Below are 27,200 nucleotides of genomic sequence, written 5' to 3'. Positions count from 1 at the left end.
TCAACTGAAGGGGAGGATTGAACTCCATTATCCATTATCCAGTGAACTTCATTATCCACTTAACCAGAATCCCAGCCCCTAGCATTCTGCTGGACCAAATTTTACCCTATCTGTACATTTAAAAGGGTCCGTGAATGAGGCAGACCATGATCCCTTCCAGTGCTGCTGATGTCTGTGCAATAGCAGAAAGAAGCTGTTTCTGTCCCCAGCCCGTAGGACAAATGCTAGAGAGATATGTGGCAGAAGTCTTCCAACAGCTAAATAAATCAGCCTGCATCCCTCTGAATGAAATACCATGCATCAGATAAAAACAATGATATAGTCCACCTTTAGTGCTCTATAGATCACAGAGATATGTTTGTAAAGTAGAGCAAGAATGTAAAAGCAGATTGTGGAGGCGATGACTCAACATATGACTGTGTGTAAATTATACGTATATATAAATATATAAAATGGTATTTACAGAGGCATCCAACTTGTGTGTGTTAGTGTGTGTGTGTGTACATGGAGATTCAAAATCAGAGTCTCTATACAAAATGGCACTTCTATTATAATTATTGATTATTCCCATTGTTTTTATCTCTTTGCTTGTCTTTCAAATTTCTCTAAAATGAATAGGTATTGTTTAAATTTTAAACAATAGGGAAGCACAAGAGAATATCTGTGTTTAAAAAGAAGCTAACTTGAAGTGATGATGGTAAAGGAAATCCTGCTGGGCCCTGGGTGTTATGTCTTGGGAGTTCTAGAAGAAGCCCAGTGTTTATGAAATGAATGAATAATTATACTGGGTCATTCTATCACAAGTATCCAATCTAGAAATATCAGTGTAATTCTCATTTTAGACTCACTATTAGCACGTGCATGCATAAATATATTCATTTCCATAGAGTCACAACCAACTAATTGCTTTCAAATCCAACAGTTACCACAGGCTCAAATCTGAGTCCTCTCATTTTAGCTTTCCTCTTCTTACCCTCACCCCTGTCTCCTTCCTTATTAATTTGGATTAGAAAATAATTGACCACAAATGCTTGGTACCACATAAATGTCAGGAAGACAGTTTAGGTATATCGAGTTGAAAGACAAACAAAAACCAGAAAAAACCACCAGTGATTTTTCACAAACCTGGCCACAGCCTCTGTTGAGACATAGCATCAGCAACAGCTGTTCCCTTTTTCTTCAAAGATACTGATCACACTATGTATGAGAGATGACTTGACAGCTTCTGTGTGTTATATGTATTGTGTGTGTATATTTGAAGTGATGTATGTGGTGTGGCATATAGGGATGGGATGGGATTTGTGTGGGGTGTATACATATGATATGTGTGTTTGTTGCTAAAGAGCAGCATGAGTGGTGTATGTGTATTGTGTGTGATGTGTATGTGTGCATGTGGTGTGTTTATGTGGAGGGGTCAGGAGGGTTATATATGTGTTAGTCAAATCAAGATTACATCATTAAATAGCTAGAAAGTTCAAGAATATACTAAAATACTGGGGATATTTAATATTTAGCAATTCAACCAACTCAGCTTTTTTCTAACAACTGCTAAATTTTTACACACAGTTTATACTGAGGAAGGTCTTTAGATCATTTGCTTTAGTGCACTCATTTTACAAATGAGAGAACTGCAGCCTAGAGAAGGGAAACGGGCTGCCTGATTTCACACAGAGCTGCCAGCCTGCCCATTAAAATGGTGAATGGGAGCTGCTCTTCAGAGACAACATCCGTATACTCCTGAATATAGTCAAGGACATCCCTGAGCATCCTCTCTAGACAATGCATTCCCCTCTGAGTCCTTCAGCAACCAGATTTCTCTTATTGGGCAGCATTAAAAACCCTGTGAAGATGTAGCTATCTGGGGCCTGGGGCCTGGTTGAGATCCATTTGCTAAATGAGGGCATTATCTGCAAAGAAAGATTCCCCATCAAAGGTATGTTAAGGAAAACCAGAGGGTTGGAAAGCCAAGAATGGATCGTGCTAACTTGCGAATAAAAGGAAACCTGGTATAATTAATGCAGTTAGGGAGCATCAGACTGGGCCAGTCAGAGCTTGATCCATTGTGTATGGAGCCAAGATTCCTGGTACATTGGTACACTAATGACACTCTGCTCACAGCCTCCTCACCCAGGCTCCCAGAAGCATCATACCATTCTATCCCACAGCTCTGTGCCTTTTTGTGCCTTGACCATAGTTTCCCCACATGGCTCATCTGGTGAGTCCCTCTTTGAAAATGCAGTTCTACTATCACCCTCTTCAGAGAAAACCTGTCCTTTCCCCTGACTTTGCACTGCTTCTTCCAGCTTTCACAGCCTATATATGGGTTTGGGGGCATCACTTTGCATGTCTGGTTCCCTAACTGAACTGAGAGTTCCCTGAAGGAAAGATTCACTCTGTTCATAGCCAAAACACAGGCCTTATATCTCTAGGAAATGTCAGCTGTCCACAGATAAATGAATAGATTTCCAGAAAATGTATTTGTTATCTATTACAAAATAGCAAATCACTACAAATTTAACAGCTTTAAACAATATACATTTACTATCACCCGGTTCCTATAGGTCAGAAGTGCTGGCAAATTCAAGTGCCTCCTCTACTTAAGGTCCCACATATGTCACATCTAGACCACATTTTCACCTGGGGAGAAAACTAGAGAAGAGCTGACTGATTTCAAACTCAGTTTGTTCATGGAATTCGTTTCCTTGTGGTTTTAGGGCTGAGGACCCAGGTCCTTGCTGGATATCAGATGGAAATCATGTTCCTTGCCAGGGGGGTTTCCCAGCATGACTTCTTGTGTCACTAAGAGTAGATAATGTGACATAGCCATTGAAATGACACCTTTCACCCTTGCCATATTCTTTCAGTTAGAAACAAATTAAGGTTCCTCGCGTGTCAAGGGAAGCGAGGTATACCTAGAAAGGAAGGCAGGGATTGTGGGACACCATCCTAGAGTCTGTCCACCGTGAGAGCCTAGACTGAATCTTGCTGGTAAATTCTTTACCTTACTCTCATTTCCCTTTTCCACCTCCTTTGTATTCTTTCTTACAGGTGGGTTTGCTGCTGTTGGCAGATCGCTTCTGGAAGAAGGTACAGCTCCAGTGGCCCCAGGTCCTAGGAAAGGAGAATCCATTCAACCCCCAAATTGAAAAGGTGTTTGGAGACCAAGGAGGGCACTGAGTCTCTGAGGGACTTGCACTCCTGGAGAGCTCAGGGAAACAGGAGTTTGGGTAAATTCATTCAACAAGCAGTATGGGAACTGTGATGGTACCAGCTTACAGGTCCTCTTTAACAGCTTTTTTGCCAAATGCTTTTCTCTCATTTTAGAGCATATCTGATAACCATGCAATTCTGTGTACTTCTGACAATTATTTTTTCTCTGGAAGATTTTCTTACACTCTTTGGTTGCATAATCTTATTGTCTATTCCAATGATAATAATTCCATATATGATAATACTCCAATAATGATATCAATGTCTATAAGAAATTAAATAGGTTGTTTATGATTGATAATTTAGGCGTTTCTTTTAGACCTACAAGTGGTAAAATCAGGTAAATTTTTATCACATTGGGAAGACTATCAAATTTCTTCTGTAAGAACTAAGAAGTCACATCTCCTGTCTGTAATGCTGTCAAAATATTGTTTGCATAGGAATTCTATTCACACTATTCTAATTCAGTGTCACTCCCTTTCCCACCTCTAGTTGCAGACCATATTAAGGGGTCAGTCTATGTAAGACTATTCCCACCTCAGGCAGCGTCAAGTGGGCACATCTTCACATCTTCCTAATTTCTGCCCTGAAGAGCTTATTTGACATAGCTCAGTGTACTAGGGATTGGCAATTAAATATACTACTCTGTGGTGGTCAGTTTGGGGAGGCATTCTCCATGCTCCTCAGTAGTCTCTGCATAATCAGCCCTTTCCTTCATGACAGCTACATTTAATAGTGGTTCCTCCCTCCCTGTGTCACCCTTACTCCCTCATTCTTGCTTCCTGAGGTGGCTTCCCCAATAAACACCTGCACCCAAATCTTTGTTGCTAAAAAGAGAAAAAATAATTTGATAGTGTAGATGTAACTGCTCATGCTTTATTATGATTATAATCCTGATAGGGAGATACTTCTGTTTCTACCAGGCACCCTCCCCCCCCAAAAAAAAGCCAGTCTCCCCCTAGGTGTACACATCTGGTGATTTGAAGGAATTGCCACAGGCTTGCGTCTAGCTCCAGCTTTCCTGTTGTTTTCCTCCATGACCCCCACACTGTTAGTGTCTGGCATATAGGACACTTTCATACTGTCCTCTGATCCCTGGCTCTGCACTTTGTCATGATGCTGGTGGCCAATAAGAGCACACCCAGAAGCTCATTTTACACAAGGATGGCTTAGATGCACTGGAATGACTTCAAATATCCATATATCATATATTTATAATATATCCATATATCATATATATCCATACCCATATATCAACCTCAACCCAAGGTCAATGATCTCCATTTCTACTCCCTGCAAAGCCTCATGGCTACTCCAGAACCTCAGGATATAAGGAAAAATATGATAGAGAGAAAGAAATTATGTCTAAACTATCTTATTTTTGCAAATTTTACAAAGTACATGACCATGTGATTGCATTCTTGGGGTCCTTCCAGGGCTTTGGAAGGGATCATACAACTTAATCTTTATTCAACTTATGGAAATCCACCTCTGTCACAAGATTAATTCACCAGGTTGTGAGGCTTCAGTTTTTAGTCAATACACTTGTAATGCTGTCAATCCATTCATTTCTGTCATATGGATGGCAGCATATGTTCAGTATGACCAGCACATATCCCCAGAAGGGGAACGAGCAGGGGGCCACGACGGCCTCAGGAGGCTGCCTGTTTCCAAAAGGAAATAGAAACTAGGAGAATGAATTGTAGAGTGTGAGGCTTGGTGTTGTTGGACATGGAAACTGGTATATCCACCTCCTGAGGATTAAATCCACTTGTAGGGTCTTGGTAATTTAGTACTGGTTTTGGGGTTTAACAATTCATATTATTTTTAAACACCAAAATACCAGTACTTGGTTGCAGTATTGTTTTTTATCTTTTTGATCTGAAGTCTTAACCATTTGGTCTCAAGATATACTCAGAGAACTCTACACTAAAAGTTGCCATCTTTCCAAAAGACTATTCAATTCCTCTTCTGTTTAAAATACCTTTAAGGTAGTTTATTGCTGTTGGAAGCCTATTTCCCAGAATACTAGTGAAACTGATCATCTTGTATTACTTTTGCTATTCTTTGGGGGCTAGAGAACTCATTTTAGGCCCTGATCTTCTAGAAGCCCTGAAAGACTGGGTTATTTTAAAATTTGAGTGAAAATCCTTCAAGAGAGATTTCAGAGTGCGCAGGGTCCCACATGAAATGTCCTGAGCCTAAACAGCTTCTCTCTGCCATCAGAAACATCATCTCTGTCCCTGCCAGAGTTTCCTGTTAAGTTATCAGGGCCTGAGTCTTACCTCTGCTGAGGAATAATTTAACCAGTTCTGTCCTATCATCTGCACATGAACACGCTCAGTTTTGGGAGGACAGACGGTCCTGGGTCCTGAGTCCTGGCCTCATCTGGGGGCACAGCACCAAGCAGTCATGAGCAGAAGTCTTGATGACCCATCTCACTTTAAAAATTATTAGTTCATGTCTTTTATTCACTCATACACAATTACTTTTCCTCTGGTTTTTGAAACAATAGGTCAGAACAACATTTGCTACAATAATGTCTGTCCATGTGACTGGCCATAAAAACTCCAGCACCACATTCTCCTGATGGGTGAGCCCAATGAAGGTGACTGATTCTACCACCACATCCACCTGATAATATTTCAAGACAGCCAACTTAATCTTTTTCTCTTATATTTCTTTTTCTTGGGAGTGGTATAAGACTTCTTTTTTCTCTTCTTAGCAACACCATACATCTCATTACAAAGAGTGGACACCTCTTGAATTTTGTAGTCAGAGAAAGTAGGTCCATCTCCCAGTTGCTTGCCAGCAAATATCAGTCTTCACTGATCAGTAGGAATCATTTCTTATTCTGGGTCTTGGCCTTCATGTTTTCTATCATGTCCCAGGGTTCAATCTCAAGAGTGATAATCTTCCCTGGAAGGGAAAATCTGCTTCTTGACAGCAGTTCCACTATGGACAGTGGATCAGAAATGAACATCTCACTTTTTATAAAACACCAGCACTTCACAGTACCACTGTATTCTCCCAAAGACCACAGTCTGAGGCCAGAGCCTTGCCCAGAGTTGAAGCTCATGGTGCTGTGTTACCACATGTGTTTAATTTTCTATACTCCAGACCAATCCAGATCAGTCCTTAGAGATTCAACCAAGTTCTTTCTGCCTAAGTTGAGAATGCTCTGTCTCTTTAACCTGCCTCACACCTTTCTTGTAAAATCTGAGTGTCCAGACTTTACAGGAAAACTGCAGGGGAATCTTCAACCCTTTATTTCTACACTGGTGCCCTCTGAGCTCCTGTCTTCAGCCTCCAGATTTTCAGAATTCCTGGTGTGTGAACACTATCCTCTGAGAGGCACCTGAGGTCTTTCCAGAGGTGACACAGTTCTATATATGTCTTTCCCTTACCACAGTTGGTGAGCAGTACCAGAACCTAAATGGAAGCTTCATGAGTTAAGAACCAAATGGGAATCATGTTTACTACCATATCTGTGCCCCTACCATACCCCCTGGCCCAAGAGAGATGCTTAACAAATAGTATTGAGTGAATGGATGAACAAGTGAATGAATGAAAGAGTGAGTGAATGGGATGTTAATGTTGTTCTTTGGGTCACAATTCAATATTTCTTGCCATTTAATGACAAAAATGTCTTTCTCAAAATATAGTTTAATTAGACCCATTGAATCATACTCCTTGTAGTGAGTAGCATAAGACAGAAAAACAATCAACACTAAGGAGTCACTAAGTGACTCCCTCTCTAGATACCCTTGGCAGGACAATTTAAATTTCATCTAAACTTGAGTGATAAATACCCTAACACTATTGTCACTTGCTTCTACTCATCAGACAACAGGTCTGTCTTATTCTTCACTATTAAATGTGGCCCCTTGGTTTCTATATGAGTGATTATCAAAAACCTATTTCCCCTTCTTCCTGGGAACTTTGCCTTTTGGGTCAGAATTCAGTGGGGGGGGGAAATATGTTCAGGCTCCCCAGCTAAATAGACCAACTAAATATCTTTATATAAGACTTGTGTTGATACAAAACATACAGAACCAGCTTCTCCACTCCACCCTCTCACCAAGTTAATCCCTCTGGAGAAGAATTGTTCCCTCCTTGGGATAGCCTCCCCAGAACTCAGAATGCCTCTGAACTTAAATAGGAAAAAGATCATCCTTTAGATAAAATTTAACATGTCCTTTTATTATAAATGTAGACCACAAAAACAGCTGGTTTGGCACAAATATTTTCATATCACATTACATAAATTGTACATACAATCAGTTCTCATTATTCATGGCAGTTATGTTCTACAAAGTTACCTTGAACACTGAATTAGCACATACTGAAGCACAGATCTATAGTTAGGTTCTCATGAGCCGTTGGTCATAACAATTTCATCATATACATATGAGCATATACATAACCTCATTTTGTGCACAGTTTTTGTTTAAACATACCTTACTTAATTTATGTTTGATTTATTAATATCAAGCTCACAGCTGACGAGGCCCTGACTGAGACCTGAATGTAGCTCATTCATACATGTATTTTTTCTACAAGGCACATCATGAGCTCTTGTACTTCCATGCTGCACTTGAGAGACATTTTCAACATAGAAATCACCCACAAAAAGAATAAAAATATCCCAAATGTGGCACTAACAGGTATGAAAGTTAAACAAGAAAGCAGGGCTTCACCTCAGCAGGGAAAGGGTATGTCAGATGACATTCTTCACTGCTGGAATGACCACAACAGTGTCCTGAGTGTTAGCTTGAGAGCTACAAATAAATTTCAGCAAGTTGGCAAATTCACAAGCATAGAAGTCATAAATAATGAGGGTCAATGCTATCTTGAATTAACATGCATGGTCATCAACACATTGAAACTGTAAATTATTAGATCCCCTCTTTGCTTTTAATAATGTTAACCCACATAGGGATTCCCAGGCTTCTCCAGCCTGCCAGGGAGGTACAGTGCACTAAAAGGTTATGTGCTCTGGGGAGTGGAGCTTTGAGACAAAAGAACTCCACAATTTAAAAAGTCTGGTAGTGCAACATAATTTATTTGCTTCCTAGAAAGGACCGGGTGGAAGTTCTGCAGTAAAGTCTGTTTGGCTCATCAGTTACCCAACATTTCTGACCCAATCCTTTACTGGTATGAGAGCTGTTAATACTCTGTGGGCATCATGCGCTACAGAACCACCATGGGAGATGATGTAGAGAGGAATTAGCCTTTGTCTGCATCACTCACTGGCAGTGTCAGGAGAGGAATTCCCCAGGTAGATTATGACCAGATACTCTACCTCCCATCTTTTGTATGAGGCAAGATGTCTTTGGAATCCTTCTCAAGTGTATTTGAAATACAAATGACAAAGTCAGCACCTCCCCTGGTCCCAGAGAGGAAGGGCCAACATTCACTGTGCTGTATGAATTTCCTGGTGAATGGATGCATCAATATGCTATTAACATGTCAGTTTCTCATTAAATCTGAGTTTAGAATCCATGTTTGCCTGGCAGGATGAACTCCTCTAATCTGATCTGGCAGAGGTTCTAGTATAAATATTCATACAAGCTGGAGCTTTTTTTAATCTGGTCCTTTGCTTGGGGTAGAGAGGGAGTAGGTAGAGGTTGCTTTTAAAGCATGCTTTCTGGGTCACTTCTTAAAACCACAGTATCAAACAATAATGGCCTCATCATCATGAATCTGTCATTAAGGAGGATTACATTTCTGAAGCTCTTGGATGGATGAAATACAGAGCAGAAATAAAGAGCACACAATGAGGCTTGCTAAAGATTTCTTTGGGCATTGTGCTCCTGGATGACTGCTTTGTTTATAATTAATTACATCGAGCTTTTATAGGAGGCTTTCAGCTTCCGAGTGCTGCAGATGTAACTCACACATTCACAAAGCTGCGGTCAATAAGCTGCAACAGGAGAGTGGGCAGGAGTGCACGCCAAGGACTTCCAGGGCAGCTTCAGACCCTGGGGATTTTCCATATCACCCGAGGATGAGATGCACACTTTACACAGGCTCAGAAAAGCCCCTGAGTGTTAATATTTTCACAGTGATCTCCACACTGTAGCTCTGTAAATATCAGCCAGAGTCTGCATGTGGAGGGAGGCTGCTAGAGCAGCGAAGGGGTTTTGAAGGTCTGTGAGTGGAGACTCCAGGCTAATATAACTCTGGTAGAAAGAATGAAACTCTGTCCTGCTGCCTCCTGGAGCTGGGAAACACATCAAAACACAGAACTTCAAGAAGGTACAGGTTTGGGAGACTCTCCTCTAGGTTTGAATTTTGTTTAAGCTCCTGGTGCCTCAATTACTTTCCCTTTAAATGGGGAAATAATATAGACATGTGTTCCTTAGCAACAGGGATACATTCTGAAAACATGACGTTAGGTGATTTCATTTTTGTCTGAATATCATAAAGTACATTTATATACACCTAGATGGTCTAGCCTACCAAAATGCAGGCATTGTGGTGATACATTGGAACCATCATCTGTGTGGGCCATTGTTGACCTAAATGTTAAGTACTGTTTCCCAGCATTAACAAGAGCTGATGGTTACAGTGGACTAAGTGACGTATATTTTCTCCCTTAAACCTCGTAACAACTCTGTAAGGCAAGGCTGTCAAAAATACCTGCTTTTACAAATATCAAAATAATAATAGAGAGCAATCAAGTAACTTGTTGGAGATTGCACAACTAATATAAGATGAATCAGTAATTTGGAGTCAGTCCATCTGGTTCCACACACCATGCCTCTAGCCACTATGCAACCCCACCTTTTTTGGTTTAAAGATTTATATATTTTAATTTATTTATACATATAAGAACCAGGGTGTAGGCCAGAGGTTCAGGGGGTGAGAGGATTTACCAGAGACAGAGTGGAAAGCAGAACAGGCATATCTACTGAAAATACACTGGGAGGGGAGCAGCGGGTGAGATAGGAAAGGTCTGTTGCTCCATATGTGGGTTAGATCCCTGGCCTGAGATGGAACTCATGCCACAGTGCCTGGTGATAGCTGATAGCAATAAGACTTTAACCCCTGTACCACCAGGGGGACCTGTAACCCCACCTTTTTAAAGATGATATTTGCCCAATATCTAATCAGTCATCAAGTCAAAATGTGATAATCTGGTGGATAAAACATTTGATAATATTTTTTTTAAGATTTTTTTATTTATTCGTACAGAACTGGGGTACAGAGCCAGAACACTCCAGCGTCAAAACCAGAGTTCTGTCCACTACTTATGCCTCCACTTAAGTATTTTATCATTTTTTAAAGATTTATTTATTTATTCATACAAAACTGGGGTCCAGGGTAGAGGTATGGATGCGGTGAGAGGATTCACCAGAGACAGAGTGGGGAGCAGAACAGGCAGATTTACGAAGTACACTGCTGAGGGGAGCAGCGGGCGGGTCAGGAGAGGTCTGCCTCGCCTTGTGGTCACTTCTGGGGCAGGCGGGGATCGAACTCATGAGGAAGTGGCTTAAGCTTCTTTGTGCTGCGCTTTAACCCACTGCACCACCAGGGAGGGCCTGATAATATTTTTTAAAAAGAAGAAACAACACTCAGAAAACTGGAAATAAATTTACTTTCCTCTTTTTGCCCTTTTAAAATGTTTTATTGTGTTTAAATATATAATATAATATAATATTTACCATTTAGCTATTTTAAGTATGCAATACATTGGCATTAAGTACATTCACAATTTTGTAATACATGTAACAAAATATTTACCATTTTAAACCATTGTAAGTATACAATTCATTGGCACTAAGTACATTCACAATGTTGTGCAAATATCACCACTATCAATCTCTAGAAAATTTTATCAGACTAAACAGAAACACCCATTAAACAATAATTCCCCTTTTCCCTTTCTCCCTGCCTTTGTATTCCAATTTTGTTTTTATGAATTTCCCTCTTCTGGCTCCCTCATAAAGGTAGAATTATGCAATTCTGTCTTCCTTTCTTTAGTTTATTTTGTCTAGCGTAATGTTTTCAAGGTTCATCTAACATATAGTTTGTATCAGAATCTCATTGTTTTTTATGTCTGAGTAATAATCCACTTCTCTCTCTCTCTCATACACACACACACACACACACACACACACATACGCACACATTTATGTATATAACACATCTATTTATCCACTTATCTGTTGGTGGATACTTGGGTTTCCACCTTTTGGTTATTGTGAATAATGTTGCTTTGAATGTGGGTGCATACGTGTCTGTTTAAGCCACTGCTTTCAGTTCTTTAGAATATGTGCCCATTGCTGTGCATATGGTAGTATGATATTTAACTTTTTGAGGAAATTTCAAGTATTTTACACAGTGACCGTAATGTTTTACATTCCCATGAGACACAAGTTTCCAGTTTCTCCACATTCTCACCAACATTTTTTGTGTTCCTTTTATTAATTAAGTAGTAGCCATCTAACTATGAATGAAGTGTTATCTCATTGTAGGTTTTATCTTCAGCTTTATTCAGGTATAACTGACAAAATTATAATATATTTGAAATGTCATTGTCATGATAAGAAACACACATACATTGTGAAAAGATTCCCGTAGTTAAGTTCATTAACACATCCATCACCTCAGATATTAGTCTGATTTTTTTTTCCTCTGATGAGGACACTTAAATTCTATTCTTTAAAAATTTTAAATACACAATTATACAATACAGTCTTTACATGCTTTACATTACTCTGCAGAATATTCATCTTGTAACTGAACGTCTGTGTGCTTTTACCAACCTCTCCCTATTTTCCCCATCCTCTAGCTCCTGGACTGTCACTATCATCTACTCATTGTCTCTATGAATTCAACTTTTTGGGTTTTTTTATTCCACGTACAAATGATACCATATGGTATTTATCTTTCCTGTTTATTCATTTCATTTAGTAGCATGCCCTCAAGTTTTGTCTATACCATCACAATGGCAGGATTTCCTTTTTGGGGGCTGAATAATATTCTGCCATGTATATTTCATTGTCTACTTGTCTTCTCCAGTGGGGAACATTGACAGTCAGGGAGGCTGTGCATTTGGACAGGGAGCAAGGAGGACTTTGGAAGTCTTTTTATTTAGCCCTCAATTTTGCTATGAACCAAAAACTGCTTTAAAAAGTAAAGTCTATTTTTAAAAAATTAAACCAGTTGATGGTAATTTGGTAGCTGAAGCTATATAGCAACTCATTAAAAAAAAATCTATAATTGTGTCCTGCATTGAAAGCAGAAAAACCATCATGTGAATTCAGGCAACTGGCCAGGGCCATCTAAGTCTCATTAACCTTCAGGTTAAAATGTTCTTTTGGAGCTGAGCTTCATACACGACTGCCTATAGATTTTGCAAGGACTGTACTTCTAAAAATAAATTTCTAATAAAAATATGATTATGTTCCACCATTGTAACTATATACCAGCAGCATATGCTACAAAGTGAAATTTTAAAATTTCATTAAAGTCAAAAAGCACAAAACACTCAAGAGTAAAGCTAACAAAAAAACATAAAACCTCTATACTGAATAAAATACTTTGCTGAGGGCCCTTCCCGGTGGCACAGAGGGTTAAAGTACAGCACTAAGAAGCTAAAGCCACCTCAGCATGAATTCGATCCCTGCCCAAGAGGTGATTCATATGGCACAGCAGCCTATTCATAATGCACCGCTGCTCCCCTTAACAGAGTACTTTGTTGATCTGCATGTTCTGCTCCCTACTCTATCTCTGGTGAATCCTCTCACTGCCCCTGCACCTCTGGCCTGTACCCCAGTTCTTCTGTATGCATAAATAAATATATCTTTAAAAAAAATACTTTGCTGAAAGATATGTAAGGAAACCTAAATAAATAGGTCTATATACCACATTCAAAAAACAAAATATTAAGCCAGTAAATTTACTAAAGTTGATTTAAAAATTTAGCATATAATTAAACATAATTTCAAGGGTTTAAAATATAATTTGAGGGCCCTTCCTGGTGGCCTAGGGATTAAGTCTCAGTGCTATAACCACTACTACGTCCTGACTTTGATCCCCAGCTAGGGAGCTGACCCACATGGCACAGCAGACCTCTCCTGTCTCACACCTTGCTCCCCTTAGCAGTGTATTTCAGATTTGCCTGTCTGCTCCCTACTTTGTCGCTGGTGAATCCTGTCACTGCCCCTCTTCCCCCTGGCCTATATATCAGTTCTGTATGCATAAATAATAAATCTTTTTTAAAAATACAGAGATAATAAAAGAACTTTCACTTCTATATAATGTCACATATAAAAATTAATCTGACGTGGCTCATGGATCTAAATGTAAAAGCCAAAACTCAAAAACCTACAGAGGAAGTATCTTCACATTTTGGAGATTTGAAAGAGTTTCCTAGACACACAAACAGTTACCAAAAAAAAAAAGATTAAATGAGAAGAAATTAACATTATTTTGTTAGACAAAATTTAAAGACTCTGTTCATTCAAAGACACCACAGACCAGAAATATTCACAGGACTTAGATTTGACAAATAATTCCAGAGTGTTTAAGGAACTCCTACAACTCAATAAAGTTAAACAACTTTTTTTTTCAAACATTTGAACATAAACATCACAAAGGAATGTGAATAGTTAATAAACAGAATAAGTTTCCAACAGCTTTAGCTACCAGGGAAATACAAGTTAAAACCACAATGAAATAACACTTCTCACACACCAGAATGGCTAAAAGTGAAAAGACTGACAGCCTCAGGTATTGGCAAGGATATGGAGCAAAATCTATTAAATGTAAGTTTGTTTGGAAATGTTTTCTTATAAAACTATACTGCAGAAATTCACTCTTAATTAATTACCAGCATATACCCATGAAACAACTTGCATGAGAATGTTCATTTCAGCTTTACTCATAATAACTAAAATCTGGAAGCTGCCCCAGTCTCCATCAGTAGGACCATGAATAAACCTATGAAACACTACTCACCAACATACAAGAAACCACTGATGCACATAAGAATGAATCTCAAATTATTATGCCAGGGAAGTCTTCTGCAAAGGGCATAGAGTGTGTAATTCATACGTGTGCATATGAATTCCCAGAACAAGCAAAACTAATCAATGATTAAAAAAAAAGAAGTCTTCAGAGTGGGGAAAAACTGGGGAAAGACATAAAGGACTTTCTGGAAAGGTAATGCCATCTTCACAGTGGTTTGAGATGCACAGATGTATGCCCTTACCAAAGATGTAAAACATACCAAAATTCACTTGAGACTTATATATTTCATTGCATGTATACAATGGTTTGACATGTGAATGTATGAATGACTGTATTTGCTATTTACCTTTATTAAAATAAGTTGGGGGTGAATTTAAGTACCTTAAGGCAGGGGTGTGTGTGTGTGTGTGTGTGTGTGTGTGTGTGTGTGTGTGTAACTACAGATGAATAATTTTTCTAACAAATCTTGAAAATCTAGAAAGGTCACTTGGAAAAATTCATTAAAATATTACACATGGCCCTCCCTGGTGGCGCAGCGGGTTAAAGCACAGCATTGAGAAGCTAAAGCCACTTCAGCATGAGTTCGATCCCAGCCTGCCCCGGAGGTGACCACATGGCGTGGCAGACCTCTCCTGACCCGCCCGCTGCTCCCCTCAGCAATGTACTTCGTCGATATGCCTGTTCTGCTCCCCACTCTGTATCTGGTGAGTCCTCTCACCCTCTGCATCTCTGGCCTCTACGAATGAATAAATAAGTAAATCTTTAAAAATACATAAATAAATAAATAAAATATTACACAATTTATTGCAACCTGTAATATTTTACAGGCATATAAAATGAGTTTTGTAATATTTTACAGGCATATAAAATGAGTTTTGTATCTATGTACTTGCTAAACTGGTTTCATTACAAGAAAGAAATGTGATGGGGGGGGGAGTTATAAGCTCCTAAACTTTAGAGCATATAAATAGGGATATAATTTAGACATGGGGGAAAAAAGAGAGTGGATAATTAGGACACAAAAAAAGGAACAGGTCTCATGAATTACATTGAAAGCAAGATTTTAAAATATAATTATCTTAATTCACTCCCATCCTGAGAAAATGTACAGAATAAAGCCTGCTGACAGCTTTATTAAACCAAATGACTTCTGATGTCCCCATTCAAAGAAACAGAATCCCTTCATGGGGACAAGACTGGTACAAACTTGCAAAAGGAAGCAAGAGACATTAATTAGATGTTGGATTATATCACAAACCGTGTCAAGGCTGATTAGTTTTGTGGACCAAGTGCACAATGAGAACTCTAATGACTAGAAAATCTGACATTTGGAATGCTAGGTATTTGCTCTTCAGCACTATGGCCCTGCTTCTTTCTGACCAGTTAAGGCTGCCCAGCAAAGGCTTCAAGGAGGGACTTTACCTCCATCCATTATGGTGGAATAGTTCATTCACTGTGACACATCATTTCTTTTTCTCTCATGGACTCCAAGGAAAGTAAACAATGGTACAAAAGCTAGCAAGGAAATTAAAGTAATTTTATTGTTTTTGAATAGATAGCACTTTGAGAAAACATGGGAGCTGATAAAACATTTTGCCTTAGAGTCAGGTTAAGGTTTGAATGTTACTCAGCAGTGTAACCTTAGAAACGTTACTCTAAAGCTCAAGCCTCAGGTTATTCTTATATCTCAAGATATTCTTATATCTTTTTATTTGACATGAGAAGTTTGTAAGGAATAAATGAGATAACATGTAAAGCTGCAAATCATAATAGTTTATCTGCTATCCAAAAATCTCCCTACAACCAGTTTCATTACCAAACTCATTTGGAGGCACACCTGACTTGACCTACCATTTAATCTTTACCCTTCTTAATGTGAACACTCATGTTTAATTGCAGAAATGTTAAAGTTTTGATTATGGGGAATTGCCCTGGATCCTTCTGGAGTACTACATAAAATGTGGTATATACATTGTATTGGTTTACATCTAATTATTAAATTAAATTAGCTTAATAAACTCCAAACATTCTGAATTCTAAAGCACATATGACCTCAAGAATTTCAGAAGTGGGGCCTCCCTGTAGCTCAAAGGGTTAAAGTGAAGCAGAATGAAGCTCTTTGTCTGCAGCCACTGCAGCACAGAGTTTGATCCCCAGCAGAGACATAACCCACATAGCACAGCAGACCTCTCCTGTCTCCCTGCTGCTCCCTTCAGCAGTATATTTCAGTCAATCTGCCTGTTCTGTTATCCACTCTGTCCCTGGTGAATCCTTTCAAACCCCCCCCACACACACACACATACACACACACACACACACACACACACACACACACTTCTGGCCTGCACCCAGTTCTTGTATGCATAAATAAGTCTTTAAAAGAAAAGAATTTCAGAAGTGTGAACCCCTATGACATCTTCATTTTGTTATTAACTTATAAATTCCCTATTCCTGTTTATTAGCTGTCAAGACCTCTTACAGATTCATTATGTTAAGAGTTTATGTAAGCTGATTATGATGGCTTTGAATAGACTATATGATAACAGTGAGTTGATGCCATCTTCCAAACATGAAACACGATTTCTGAACAAAGCATACTGCTACCTCTGGGCAGCTGTTGAGCCCAGGAGAGTAAATCCTGACCACCCTGTACAGAAGATACCACTGAACAAATGAGTGGAGTCAAGGAAGGGGGTGCAAGGAGTTGGCCACACCTGACAAACCCAGTTCAATTCCATCAAGGAATCTGAGTAGACAGACAATGGATTTCCATTCTGCTCCCAGCTAAGGTACAAACACCCAATTGGAAGCATTACCCAGGTGAGCTAGACCAGCATTGAAGAGGGCGCTTCTGAGCACATTTGAAGATTAAGTGGCTGGCTACAATGCAGCAGAGGAGGAAAAATGGAAATTTTGAAATATCTGACTTGTAGAAACCGGTTTTTGAAATTTGTATCAATTAAATGTAAGAATACACCTACAGGAAATAAATAGCTCTCTCTCTGTCCATTTCAGATTTCTTCATTCTTTGGCATAAATTGTTCTGAATAATATTTATGCTTATATTCATTTTAACTACATATAAATCTGTATCGATAATAAAAAGCATAATTTGGTTAAAAGCTAAGTTTCCTGTCTTTGAAATATCTCAAATGCCAGGAAAGGAACCAAAGCAACCTGGCAAAGCCGACCAGAGAAGTGTTGGCACCATCTGGCGGTGAAAGTGAAAACTATACGTGTGCCTGACAGGCATGCAAGAAACCACCACAAAAAAATAAAAAAACAACCTGGGGATTGGGAGGTGATATCAGCACATCACACATTCAACAAGAGGTTAATTTTCAAAATATATAATGAGCTCATAGAATGAAATAAAGGAAAAACAAATCACTGAAAAAATAAGCAAAAGACCTAAATAGGCACTTCTCTGAAGAAGGCATAAATGGCCCACAAGCACATGAAAAGATGTTTAACATCACATATTATAAAAAAAAAAAAAATGCAAGTCAAAGCTACAAGTTATCACCTCATCCCTGTGAAAATGACCCATATCGAAAAGACTGGGAGCATGTGCTAATTTGGATGTGGAGAAAAAAAGAACCCTTGTCCACACTGTTGGTGGGAATGCAGTTTGGTGCAGGCCCCATGAAACCGTAGGAAGAGGCCTTTCCTGATGGCGCAACGGGTTAGGACGCAGCACTGCAAGCTAGCCGCAGCCGTTCACTGCGAGTTCCATCTTCGGCTGGGAGGTGATCAACGTGGCGCAGCAGACCCTTCCTGTCTCCCCGGATTCGCAGTGCACGTCACTGATCTGCCTGTTCTCCTCCCTGCTCTGTCTCTGGTGAATCCTCTCACCACCCTGTACCAGCAGTATATTTCAGTCAATCTGCCTGTACCCCGGTAATGTATGCATAAATAAATAAATTCTTTTTAAAAAAGAAAAAAAACAGTACGGAGAAAAAGAACAAAAAATGGAAATACCAGCAATACCACTAGTAGATATTTACCCAAAGAATAGGAAACGATTTACACAGCCCTACTTTCATTGCAGCATTAGTCACAACAGGCAAATCACAGAACTAACTTAAATGTCTATCAACAGATGATTGTATTCACTAGATCACTTTGAGCAATTATTTACTCAGTAATTGTGAGGCACAAATATTTTGAGCAAATTTTCTTAGTGTTGAAATGTTTCCTTTCAGACATAAGAATTAGGGAGATCTGAAAAGTCATGAGAAACATAGAAATAACCCAAAGACCAATCAAATGAGAATAGCCATTATAAGACTGTGATAGTAAGGAGTCAGCCACCATTATTTGCTTTTGTCCATGCTGCCTTGCTTCTCAAGTGCTGAGGAAGTCGAGGTCAGGGCCTTTGAAAAACTGAACACTGATCTGAGTTTCTGGGCCTCAGCAGCTCCCCATGGGCTGCGCCCAGGGGCCCCTGGCTGGGCTGGGAGTGGGTCAGGAGAGGGGGTATGGACCTCAAAGAGGTCTAAGCTGGAAGCAGCCTCCAGGGCAATGACCTGAGAACTCAGGCCTCCCCACCTGAGTTCCACCTGCTTTGCTCAACAATCCAGGGGCTCCTTCTGGGTCCATGGTTGCCAGGTGAAAATAGTCAACTCTCTAAAAACAGATTTCTTAGCAAGAGGTGAATTCAAGTCAGTGTTTCTTACTCACAAAAGTGGTGAAGAGGCATTTAGAAACCTCCATAGCAGGAGTCACCCTGGTAGCACAGTGGGTTGAGCCACAGTGCTATGAGGCTATCTGCAGGGTGAGTTTGATCCCCAGCTAGGGAGATGAACCGTGTGGTGCAGCAGGTATCTGCTTTTTCCCTGCTGCTCCCCTTAGCAGTGTATTTCAGTGAATCTGCCTGTTCTACTCCCCATTCTATCTCTGGTGAATCATTTCACCACCTGCAATAAATAAACCTTAAAAAAAAGGAAAAAAAACCTCCAGAGCAACTCTGTGCCTACATCAAATACAAAAATATCTGATATTCAGCAATTCTTTGTGTTTGATGCTACAAAAAAAATGCAAGGAATTAGTTGTCTTTTCAGAGCTTTTTCCTGGCACCTAAACCCACCCCATTCCAAGAGGATTACCAAATCCTGCTGTTCCTTGTCTCAGGTATTTTAACATCCAGGAGAAGCTGCCAGGGAGACACTCTTCTGGCTGCCTCAAAAGATGATACTTCAGCCCTTCGGTGACCAGGAGGTGCAGAGAACTTTGAGCAGAGGAGAAGCAGAGTTAGGCAATCAGGAGCAGGTTCCCAGTACCAAGAGACTCAACAAGGAAGCAGCGCAACCTTGGTGTCTCGTCCTGCACAGAGACTCAGGTAAGGGCAGAGATTGCCTCCATAACACCAGCATAGGCTTGTACAGGCCATCAGCATATGGAACAGGAAGCTTGTTTCCCACCAAGTGTGGGACAAGAAAGCTTCTCTGATTCCCTGGAGCAAAAGGGCAACCACCACCCAACAAAAAACAGAACTGAGCAAATTTCCTATCTCTTCACTGAGGGAAAAATCCAAGTCACTTTTCATCAACACTTGTGGAATTTGAGTTTGTAGAATAAGAGATGAAATAGTTACACACCTAACATAGCTCTCCATAAGAAGTTTCACTGAATGCCTCTCATTGCTCTGTTCCAGGCCTGAAAGCACATTTTGGAAATCACAGATTTATTTTATTGTGTATTTTTAGTATGTGATACATTCACAGAGTTGGAAAGTAAAACAATATACAAGGATATATAATCCTGCTCCCTTCCCCATATATACAAGAGTAATCATTTTATTCATTTATTTTCAATCTTTCTTTTTATAAGCAGGGGCAAATATGAATCTATAGTCTGATTTTCACCTCTTTTTCTGTAGCTTGCTCATTCACTTAACATTAAAATGGAAATCTTTCCACTTTCCATTCCATATGGATCCCTTCACTAGTTTGGTTTTTTGGGTTTTGTTTTCTATGGCTGGGTAATACTCCATTATATGGATAAACCCTCATTTAACAAATCCCTAATTAACGGACATTTGTGTTATTTTTTTCATATGATTTATTTTGCAATTATACAAATACATCTGTTGAATAAATTCCCAGAAGTGGAATTCCTAAACCAGATATTGCTAGCTTGCCCTATAAATATTGTATTAATTTTTGTTTTTACAGACAGTGCAAATATACAGAGTCTAAGACAAAGAACACCTATATCTTCATATGAAAGTTTAACTAAAACTCATAAAATAATAAGCTAAGTAAAATATGCGTGTTCTAGTCTAATACCATGATAAATATACCTTCTTAAGAACCTGGTAGTCCAGATTGAAATTTAGAAACCATGAATTCCTGAGTCCTATATCAGCACACAGTAAGTAGGCCCTGGCCTGCAATTACCCAGTTTTCTCCCCATCCCCTGTCTCAATCCCATATCTAGGGAGTTTTGTGTAGGCTGACACCCTAGCCCACATCTTCAAGTTCATTTCATACCATCTCATGAATAGCCATTCCTCAGGATTGGGTGGTCTATTTTCAGAGGATACCCCAGGGGAAAGGCCTGCGCTCCCCCAAGAGCAGATGCTGGCCATTTGGGCTGGAGATTCTGAGATATGAGAGAGGGAGATGAAGGCTGTAGGCGGGCATGTCTACTTGGCCTTTGGAAGATGGGCCATGTCAAGCGCTTGGAGCCTCTGAAGGAGACCTTACTGCTTGGGAATACACTTTCTAAAAAAGCAAATCTGCTATGATGTTGTTTTTCGACTTGCTAACAGCCTCTTATCTGCAGATTCTGGAGCAGGTTTTGAATACTCTTGGCTAAGGGAGGTATCTGCCTTCTCCAAAGGCCTCCCTAGGGATAGACTGTATATTATAGGTTTCCCTTAGGAAGTGTCCAAATTCAGATTCTTAATGCTCTTAACAGCAACCATACACCCTTCTTTATATAAATTTGTAGCAAAAGGGAATTAATGTCCCAATTTCAAAGTTTTTCCTTAGTAACCAGTAAGAATGATTTTTCATTCTAGAACTATAATCATTGTATGTGTTTGTGCTGTCATCAGGGCTAGGTATGTGTTCTCAAACCTTAAAACAAATGTGAGGAATAAACTAGAGGTTTAAAAAAAAAAAATAAAGGAGGGGAGAAAGGAAGGGAGGAAATTAGTCTTTCTTAGACAACTTTTCTGAACTGATTTCTACTAGCCAGGAATTCTTTGTCAAGATCAGCAATGATAGGATCTTCCTATCATTTGGAAACATGTTAAGAGCTGCCTGGAGTTCACTTCCCTATTTTATTGTTAAACTTATCATTTAACTTTTCAGCTATTCTTGCTGTTGCTCTGACACAAACTGCAGAATTCAAGAGTTAGCTTTATAACAAGCCTTAGATTTTTCTCCTGAAATACTTCTACCCAATGAGTTTGAAACATTTCTTTTTTTCAAGCTAAAATTTTTTGTAAGTTATCTTACTGTGTGACAGGGGGAGAAAATGTTAAAATTTAAATTCAGAAAGAAACCTCTTATCTAACACAATCAATTAATTTAAAAAGCCAAAATAGGAAAGCACTGTTAAAGATTGCACACACATCTCAAATGCTCACTCTCATTCATCAAATGCATTTTAAGGACAAGGTTTTTCTTTGACAAATTCTGAAAAATGAGCTAAACAGCGTCTTTCTTACATAAATAGCCAATATGCAATGGTCAGATCTCAAAAGAGAACGAAAATATAAAAATCACTTTTGAAGTAATCTCAGAACAATGTCCTTCTAGACTTCAAGTATTTTCCTCTTTTAGCCTTAATATGACAGCAATTTCTTTATAAAATCTTTGATAGTTCTGTAGAAAAAAAAATTCTGCTTTCTTGCTTTCAGTTTATTCATGTAATATTCATGTAATTTACAATAACATTTACAACTTATATACCAGATTTAGGAGCAAACAATATTGACTCTTCTACCTTTTTTTTTTTTTAAGATTTATTTATTTGTGCATACAGAACTGGGGTACAGGCCAGAGACTCAGGGGTGGCGAAAGACTTCACCAGAGACAAGAGTGGGGAGCAGAACAGGCAGATCTACCAAGTACACTGCTGAGGGGAGCAGCGGGCCAGGAGAGGTCTGCCACACAATGTGGTCACCTCCGGGGCAGGCAGGAATCCAACTCATGAGGAAGTGGTTTCAGCTTCTTAGCGCAGTGCTTTAACCGCTGCGCCTCCAGGGAGGGCCTCTTCTACCTTTTGCTTGTAGAAATAGAAATACATTCACATTTTAGAGAGCAGCCTAGTAGCATCTTACTAGTAATTAGTCAATAAATTGTACCAAGGGAGTGAGTGCATTAATATAGTGACTTGGCTGAGACTTTCCATCTGTTTCCAATGAATGTGTGTGCTTGCACATATACAAACATACATTCTCTGATTTCTCAAAAGTGTGGGCCCTTCCTAAGAAGATCATTTATTATTGCTGAGAAGTGATAGTTTATAGGGATCTAATTAAAAGTCAAGTTTTTATATGTAACATAGGAACCCAAACTAAACAGCCTTGGCCACCTCACTATTCTAGAAGATCAAGTGGGTAAGATAGCTTACCTGGTGTGGGGTCTCACAAAAGTGATTCAAGAGGTCACCCACATTATGTTTCTTCCTTCCTGGACCCTGGAGTCCTCTTCAAACTCACGTGGGGGTTGGCACATTCCTGGTGGTTATAGGACCAAGGCCCTCAGCAGCTTAAGAACTCCTCGAAGTGTTCCCCTCTCAATAAACCATTCAAGATTGTAGATTGTTTCTCTGAGGCCCTCAGGAGAGACTTTGTCTCCAAGCTGCGCAATCTCCAATCATAGAGAACAAAATGCAACCTTGGCGGTAAACGTTCCCCATTTATGTTGATCAGGAGCAAGACTCCAGGGAGAAGACTGTGCTTAGCTATAACTGAGTGGATGTCACCATGCGGTGTGTCAGCCACATAAAGGGAGAGAAGAACAGACCTTGGGACTGGTAGTTACAATGAATTGGTAAATAAGCCAAGAGAAAATTTAGGCAACTTAAAAGGACCTGAGGCTTTGGGGAGACAGAAATCTGCAAGGCACACTTTTGCAATTTGATGTGATAACCCCTTCTACTGTGTCTTTGGGAATATTCTGTAAAATTTACATTATTCTTCAGATTGAGAGTCAGGTTAAGGCTGGTGTTTTGTTTGTTTCAGTTAATTCTCATAAAAAAGGTTAATTCTCATAAGGCTAAGGTTTACTTAACTATTTAATGACAGAAAAAAAAAGGAAATCAGAACAGCTGACAAGGACATTTGAGAAATGGGGATAAAGTCAATGGGGAAATGAATGCAGAAAATAAGTATATCAAGTTAGATGTAAAGTGAATTAACTTCCTCTAGAGCAACAACACCATGATGTGAAGGGCAAGGATACCTATACTTTATTGATAGTAAGATAGAAAAGATTTACACTAAAATACCATAAAGCTAATGAAATTTCACCAAACCAGTCAAAAATATCTGAATCATCTGAACCATGTTGACTCCTGGATATTTCTGAAAAGTTTTCTTTCAGGTTAAGTACACACACACAGCTCACACCAGCTTTAGACACATATATCTGTACAAGAAGTATATGTATATGTGTGTATGTGTGTGTATGCATATGTATGTACACATATATATGTATAAGACTCTGAGAGTCTTAACAGAAAATAGTAGGATACTTAATAATTCATGCAATCATCATTTTTCAATATTCCCCTATAAATTTTAGATTGAGCAGGATGCTAAAGCTGGCCCCACTGGCCTGAAGGCAATTTTTTAAAATGGCCCAATTGCATATGGGATACATATTAATATGTTGCTACCTATATCACAGAGACTGAGGCACTTAATAATATTTTAAGCTGAAAAATGAATGTAATTTAATAGTATTACCAATTTAGATAATGTAGTTAAGTTTCAATAGGTAATATAACTGACAACAGTGAGATACTCTAAAGCGCAGACATTTGTCTTTCATTTCTGGTGGCAACTGCAGATGACTATGTGAATTCCTAATCAAAGGGATATGGCCTGCCCTAGCCTGAGGCCTACACCTAACTCTGGTTCCATTAAGGTCAGCTAAGTGAATTAAGAACCAATTGTCACTATTATTTGGGAAGTTAAGTCAGAGAGTAATTTTTAAATAAGGCTACTAATCACCCACTATTGCCTGAGGGACAGAAGTCTCTCCCAGGAATTTTAATATTAAATCAAGAAAAGGCCTGGGCTGGAATGCATTGGTTACCATAACTACTTCAAGGCTTTTCAGAAATATCCAGGAATCAACATGGTGTTTGACTGGTTCAGATGTTTTTGACTGGCTTGGTGAAAGTTAATCAGCTTTATAGTATTTCAGTAAATCTTTTCCTAGCAATAAAGTACAGGCATCCTCGCCCTTAACATCATAACACTGTGCCTTAGTATTCTTCCTTCCTCACCGGATGTACCTATGCAGGAGGCTCCTTCTCAGCCAATCACACACTTAGGCTGAAGACACTTAGCAAATCTGCTGGTGGTGCTCTCTTGACCATGTAAACAGATTTTGGAAATGATGTCTGAAACTCACTCCCAAATGGTCATGAAGTCGGGTTGGAGAGGTGTTGGGTTCAGAGAGCAGGGTTCTTATGTTGCCTCTGAGAAGTTTCATCAGAGTGCACCCTTCAGTGGTTCATGGCAAGTTTCCCCAGGAGGCAGAGATGTTTAGCTATATTCAAAAGGGCCAGTGTGTATATAAAAAAAAAGGCTGGGGGGTGGGGGGTGGAAAGAGCTGTCCCCCAAAGGGACAAGTTTGTTTAAAGTGAGGCTACATAGACACAAGAGGGCAGGCTTGGAAAGAGAGCTACTTCTGCTGCTTTCAAAGGGAGGTTGGTAAAAACAAAACAAAACAAACAAACAAAAAACACCTGCATAGTCACAGGCAGGCAGGAGACCTGCATTTTTCCAGGGCAGAAATTACACTGATAGAATCTTCTCTTAGGGAGGCATTCATTCCTTTATGGAATTATTAACTTTTTTTTTTTGATAAATTACTTCTAAGGTGTAAGGAATGGTGTTTCTCTACAATGGCCTCCCATCTCCCTATCCCCACCTCTGATCTGTGCCTCTTGATACTTTCTATAGTAGTCTGATACTTTCTATTGTAGTGGACACCTAAGGATTTTTCATCCTATAGGTAGTTTAATGACTACGTTAATCATTTCTACCCACACCACAGTTGCTGTTCTTGTGACTCCTCCTCCCAGATTTTTACTCTTAGCCTCTATCAGGCATACAAAATAATCAAAGTGCTTTAATAATAGAATTAGCTTTAAGTATATATATATATATATATATATGTATGTATATACATACATATATATATATATGTACACACACACACATAGAAAAAGTAAATCAGGCAAAATGTTAACAATTATTGAATCCCAGTGGGAGGGGAATTAATAAATTTCATCATGTTCTTTAAATTTTTCTATATTGTTAAAATTTCACTTAAAGTTAGAGAATAGGGCAAAAGTGAGTCAGAACAATTGACTGAATGTTTTTCAGCAAAACCCAAGGAATTTTTAGTAGGGTTTTATTTTCTGATGTTGACTTTGCAAAAAGATTTCAGAATCAAGTACACAAAGATTATAAAGCAGGAGACACTTTCACGGGTAAAGGGCGGAAGTAAGCAGCAGCGCTGAGATATTTATGGTAGATGTTAATGTGCTGAGTACCTGCGATTTGGAGTCTATGACCAGAGGTATGGTTATAACTTTTAATAAAATAATAATATGTTTCACTTTTGCTTCAACAGCACTAGAGGCAGCAACAGCCTAGAATAGCAACCCATGCCTTTGGATTATCATCACCAGCACAGCTTTTCTTCTCCCTGTCAAAGGTGGCAACATTAAGATAAAAGTAAGGATGTAATTTATTTTCCAATAATGGTAAACCAGAGGGAGGGCATCCTGACCATCAGAGATAAAGTAGATTCAACACCAGAAAGAAATCATTCAGGGCTCTCCCTGGTAATGCAATGGAGTGAATCACCATACTATGAAGCCACTGCAGCAAGAGTTCAACCCCCCTCCAGGTAGCTGACCCACATGGCATGGCAGACCTCTCCTGACCTGCCTGCTGCTCCCTTCAGCAGTGTATTTCAGTAGATCTGCCTGTTCTGTTCCCCACTCCATCTCTGATGAATCCTCTCACCCATAATACCTCTGGCCTATACCCCAATTCTGTAAGCATAAATAAATAAATCTTTTTAAAAAAGTGATTCAGGAAGGCTTTCATTGTATCTGAAGAGCCCCCCCATTGGTCTACCCTCACTGAGAGTTAGATCCTCCAGGCAAGAGATATTCTCCTCTGGGGATTTTGACCAGACCTAGAAAAATTTCTCAAATGAGCTGACATCATAGATGCCACTATACAATATCACACCCCCCAATGATCTTTCAGTGAAACCTGCCACACACTGTTTACAGTCAGTTTTATTCATACCCAAGGGCAGACAACCACCAGTTGGCGTTATCCATGAATACTATTTTTAAAAGGAAATATTCAGGGCCCTCCCTGGTGGTGCAGTGGGTTAGGAGGCAGCACTGCAAGCTGCTTCAGTGCAAATTCAATTCATGCCCCCCGGAGGTGACTCACAGGGCAAGGCAGACCTCTCCTGACCTGCCTACTGCTCTTCTCAGCAGATCCCCCTTCGTCAATCTGCCTGTCCTGCTCCCCGTTTTATATCTGCTCACCCCCTGCATCTCTGGCCTATACCCCACATCTGTATGCATAAATAAATAAATCTTTAAAAAATATATTCAAAAATCAAGAGACTTGCAATATACTGTTGAGGGATGTAGTAAACAGATGTCCAAAAATGTCTCACAAGATCTTTGTATTTTAGTCATGCAAACAATGATTCTGCTGTGGAAGGACATTACAAGTGGAATTAAGGTCCTTTCTTGATGCTGAGATATGAAAGATCCAC

General features: G+C 39.4%; 1 protein-coding gene and 1 pseudogene across 1 annotated transcript in view; one reads left to right on the top strand and one right to left on the bottom strand.

The window, feature by feature from the left end:
* Positions 1 to 3,420, top strand: part of AOAH (acyloxyacyl hydrolase (neutrophil)) — a 129,426-nt gene extending 126,006 nt beyond the window's left edge. The window contains exon 21 of the mRNA XM_004676858.2: positions 3,049 to 3,420. Coding sequence (XP_004676915.1) covers positions 3,049 to 3,177 — 129 coding nt within the window. The 3' untranslated portion in view covers positions 3,178 to 3,420. The remainder of the gene's footprint in view (positions 1 to 3,048) is intronic.
* Positions 3,421 to 5,695: 2,275 nt separating this feature from the next.
* LOC101621393 lies at positions 5,696 to 7,463 on the bottom strand (annotated as a pseudogene).
* Positions 7,464 to 27,200: the final 19,737 nt, after the last annotated feature.

This window comes from Condylura cristata, unplaced genomic scaffold, assembly GCF_000260355.1.
Source record: "Condylura cristata isolate star-nosed mole 26May11 unplaced genomic scaffold, ConCri1.0 scaffold00005, whole genome shotgun sequence".
Classification (NCBI taxonomy): Eukaryota; Metazoa; Chordata; class Mammalia; order Eulipotyphla; family Talpidae; genus Condylura; species Condylura cristata.
The sequence above is the reverse complement of the archived record's forward strand: the minus strand, read 5'-3'. Positions and strand labels throughout refer to the sequence as shown.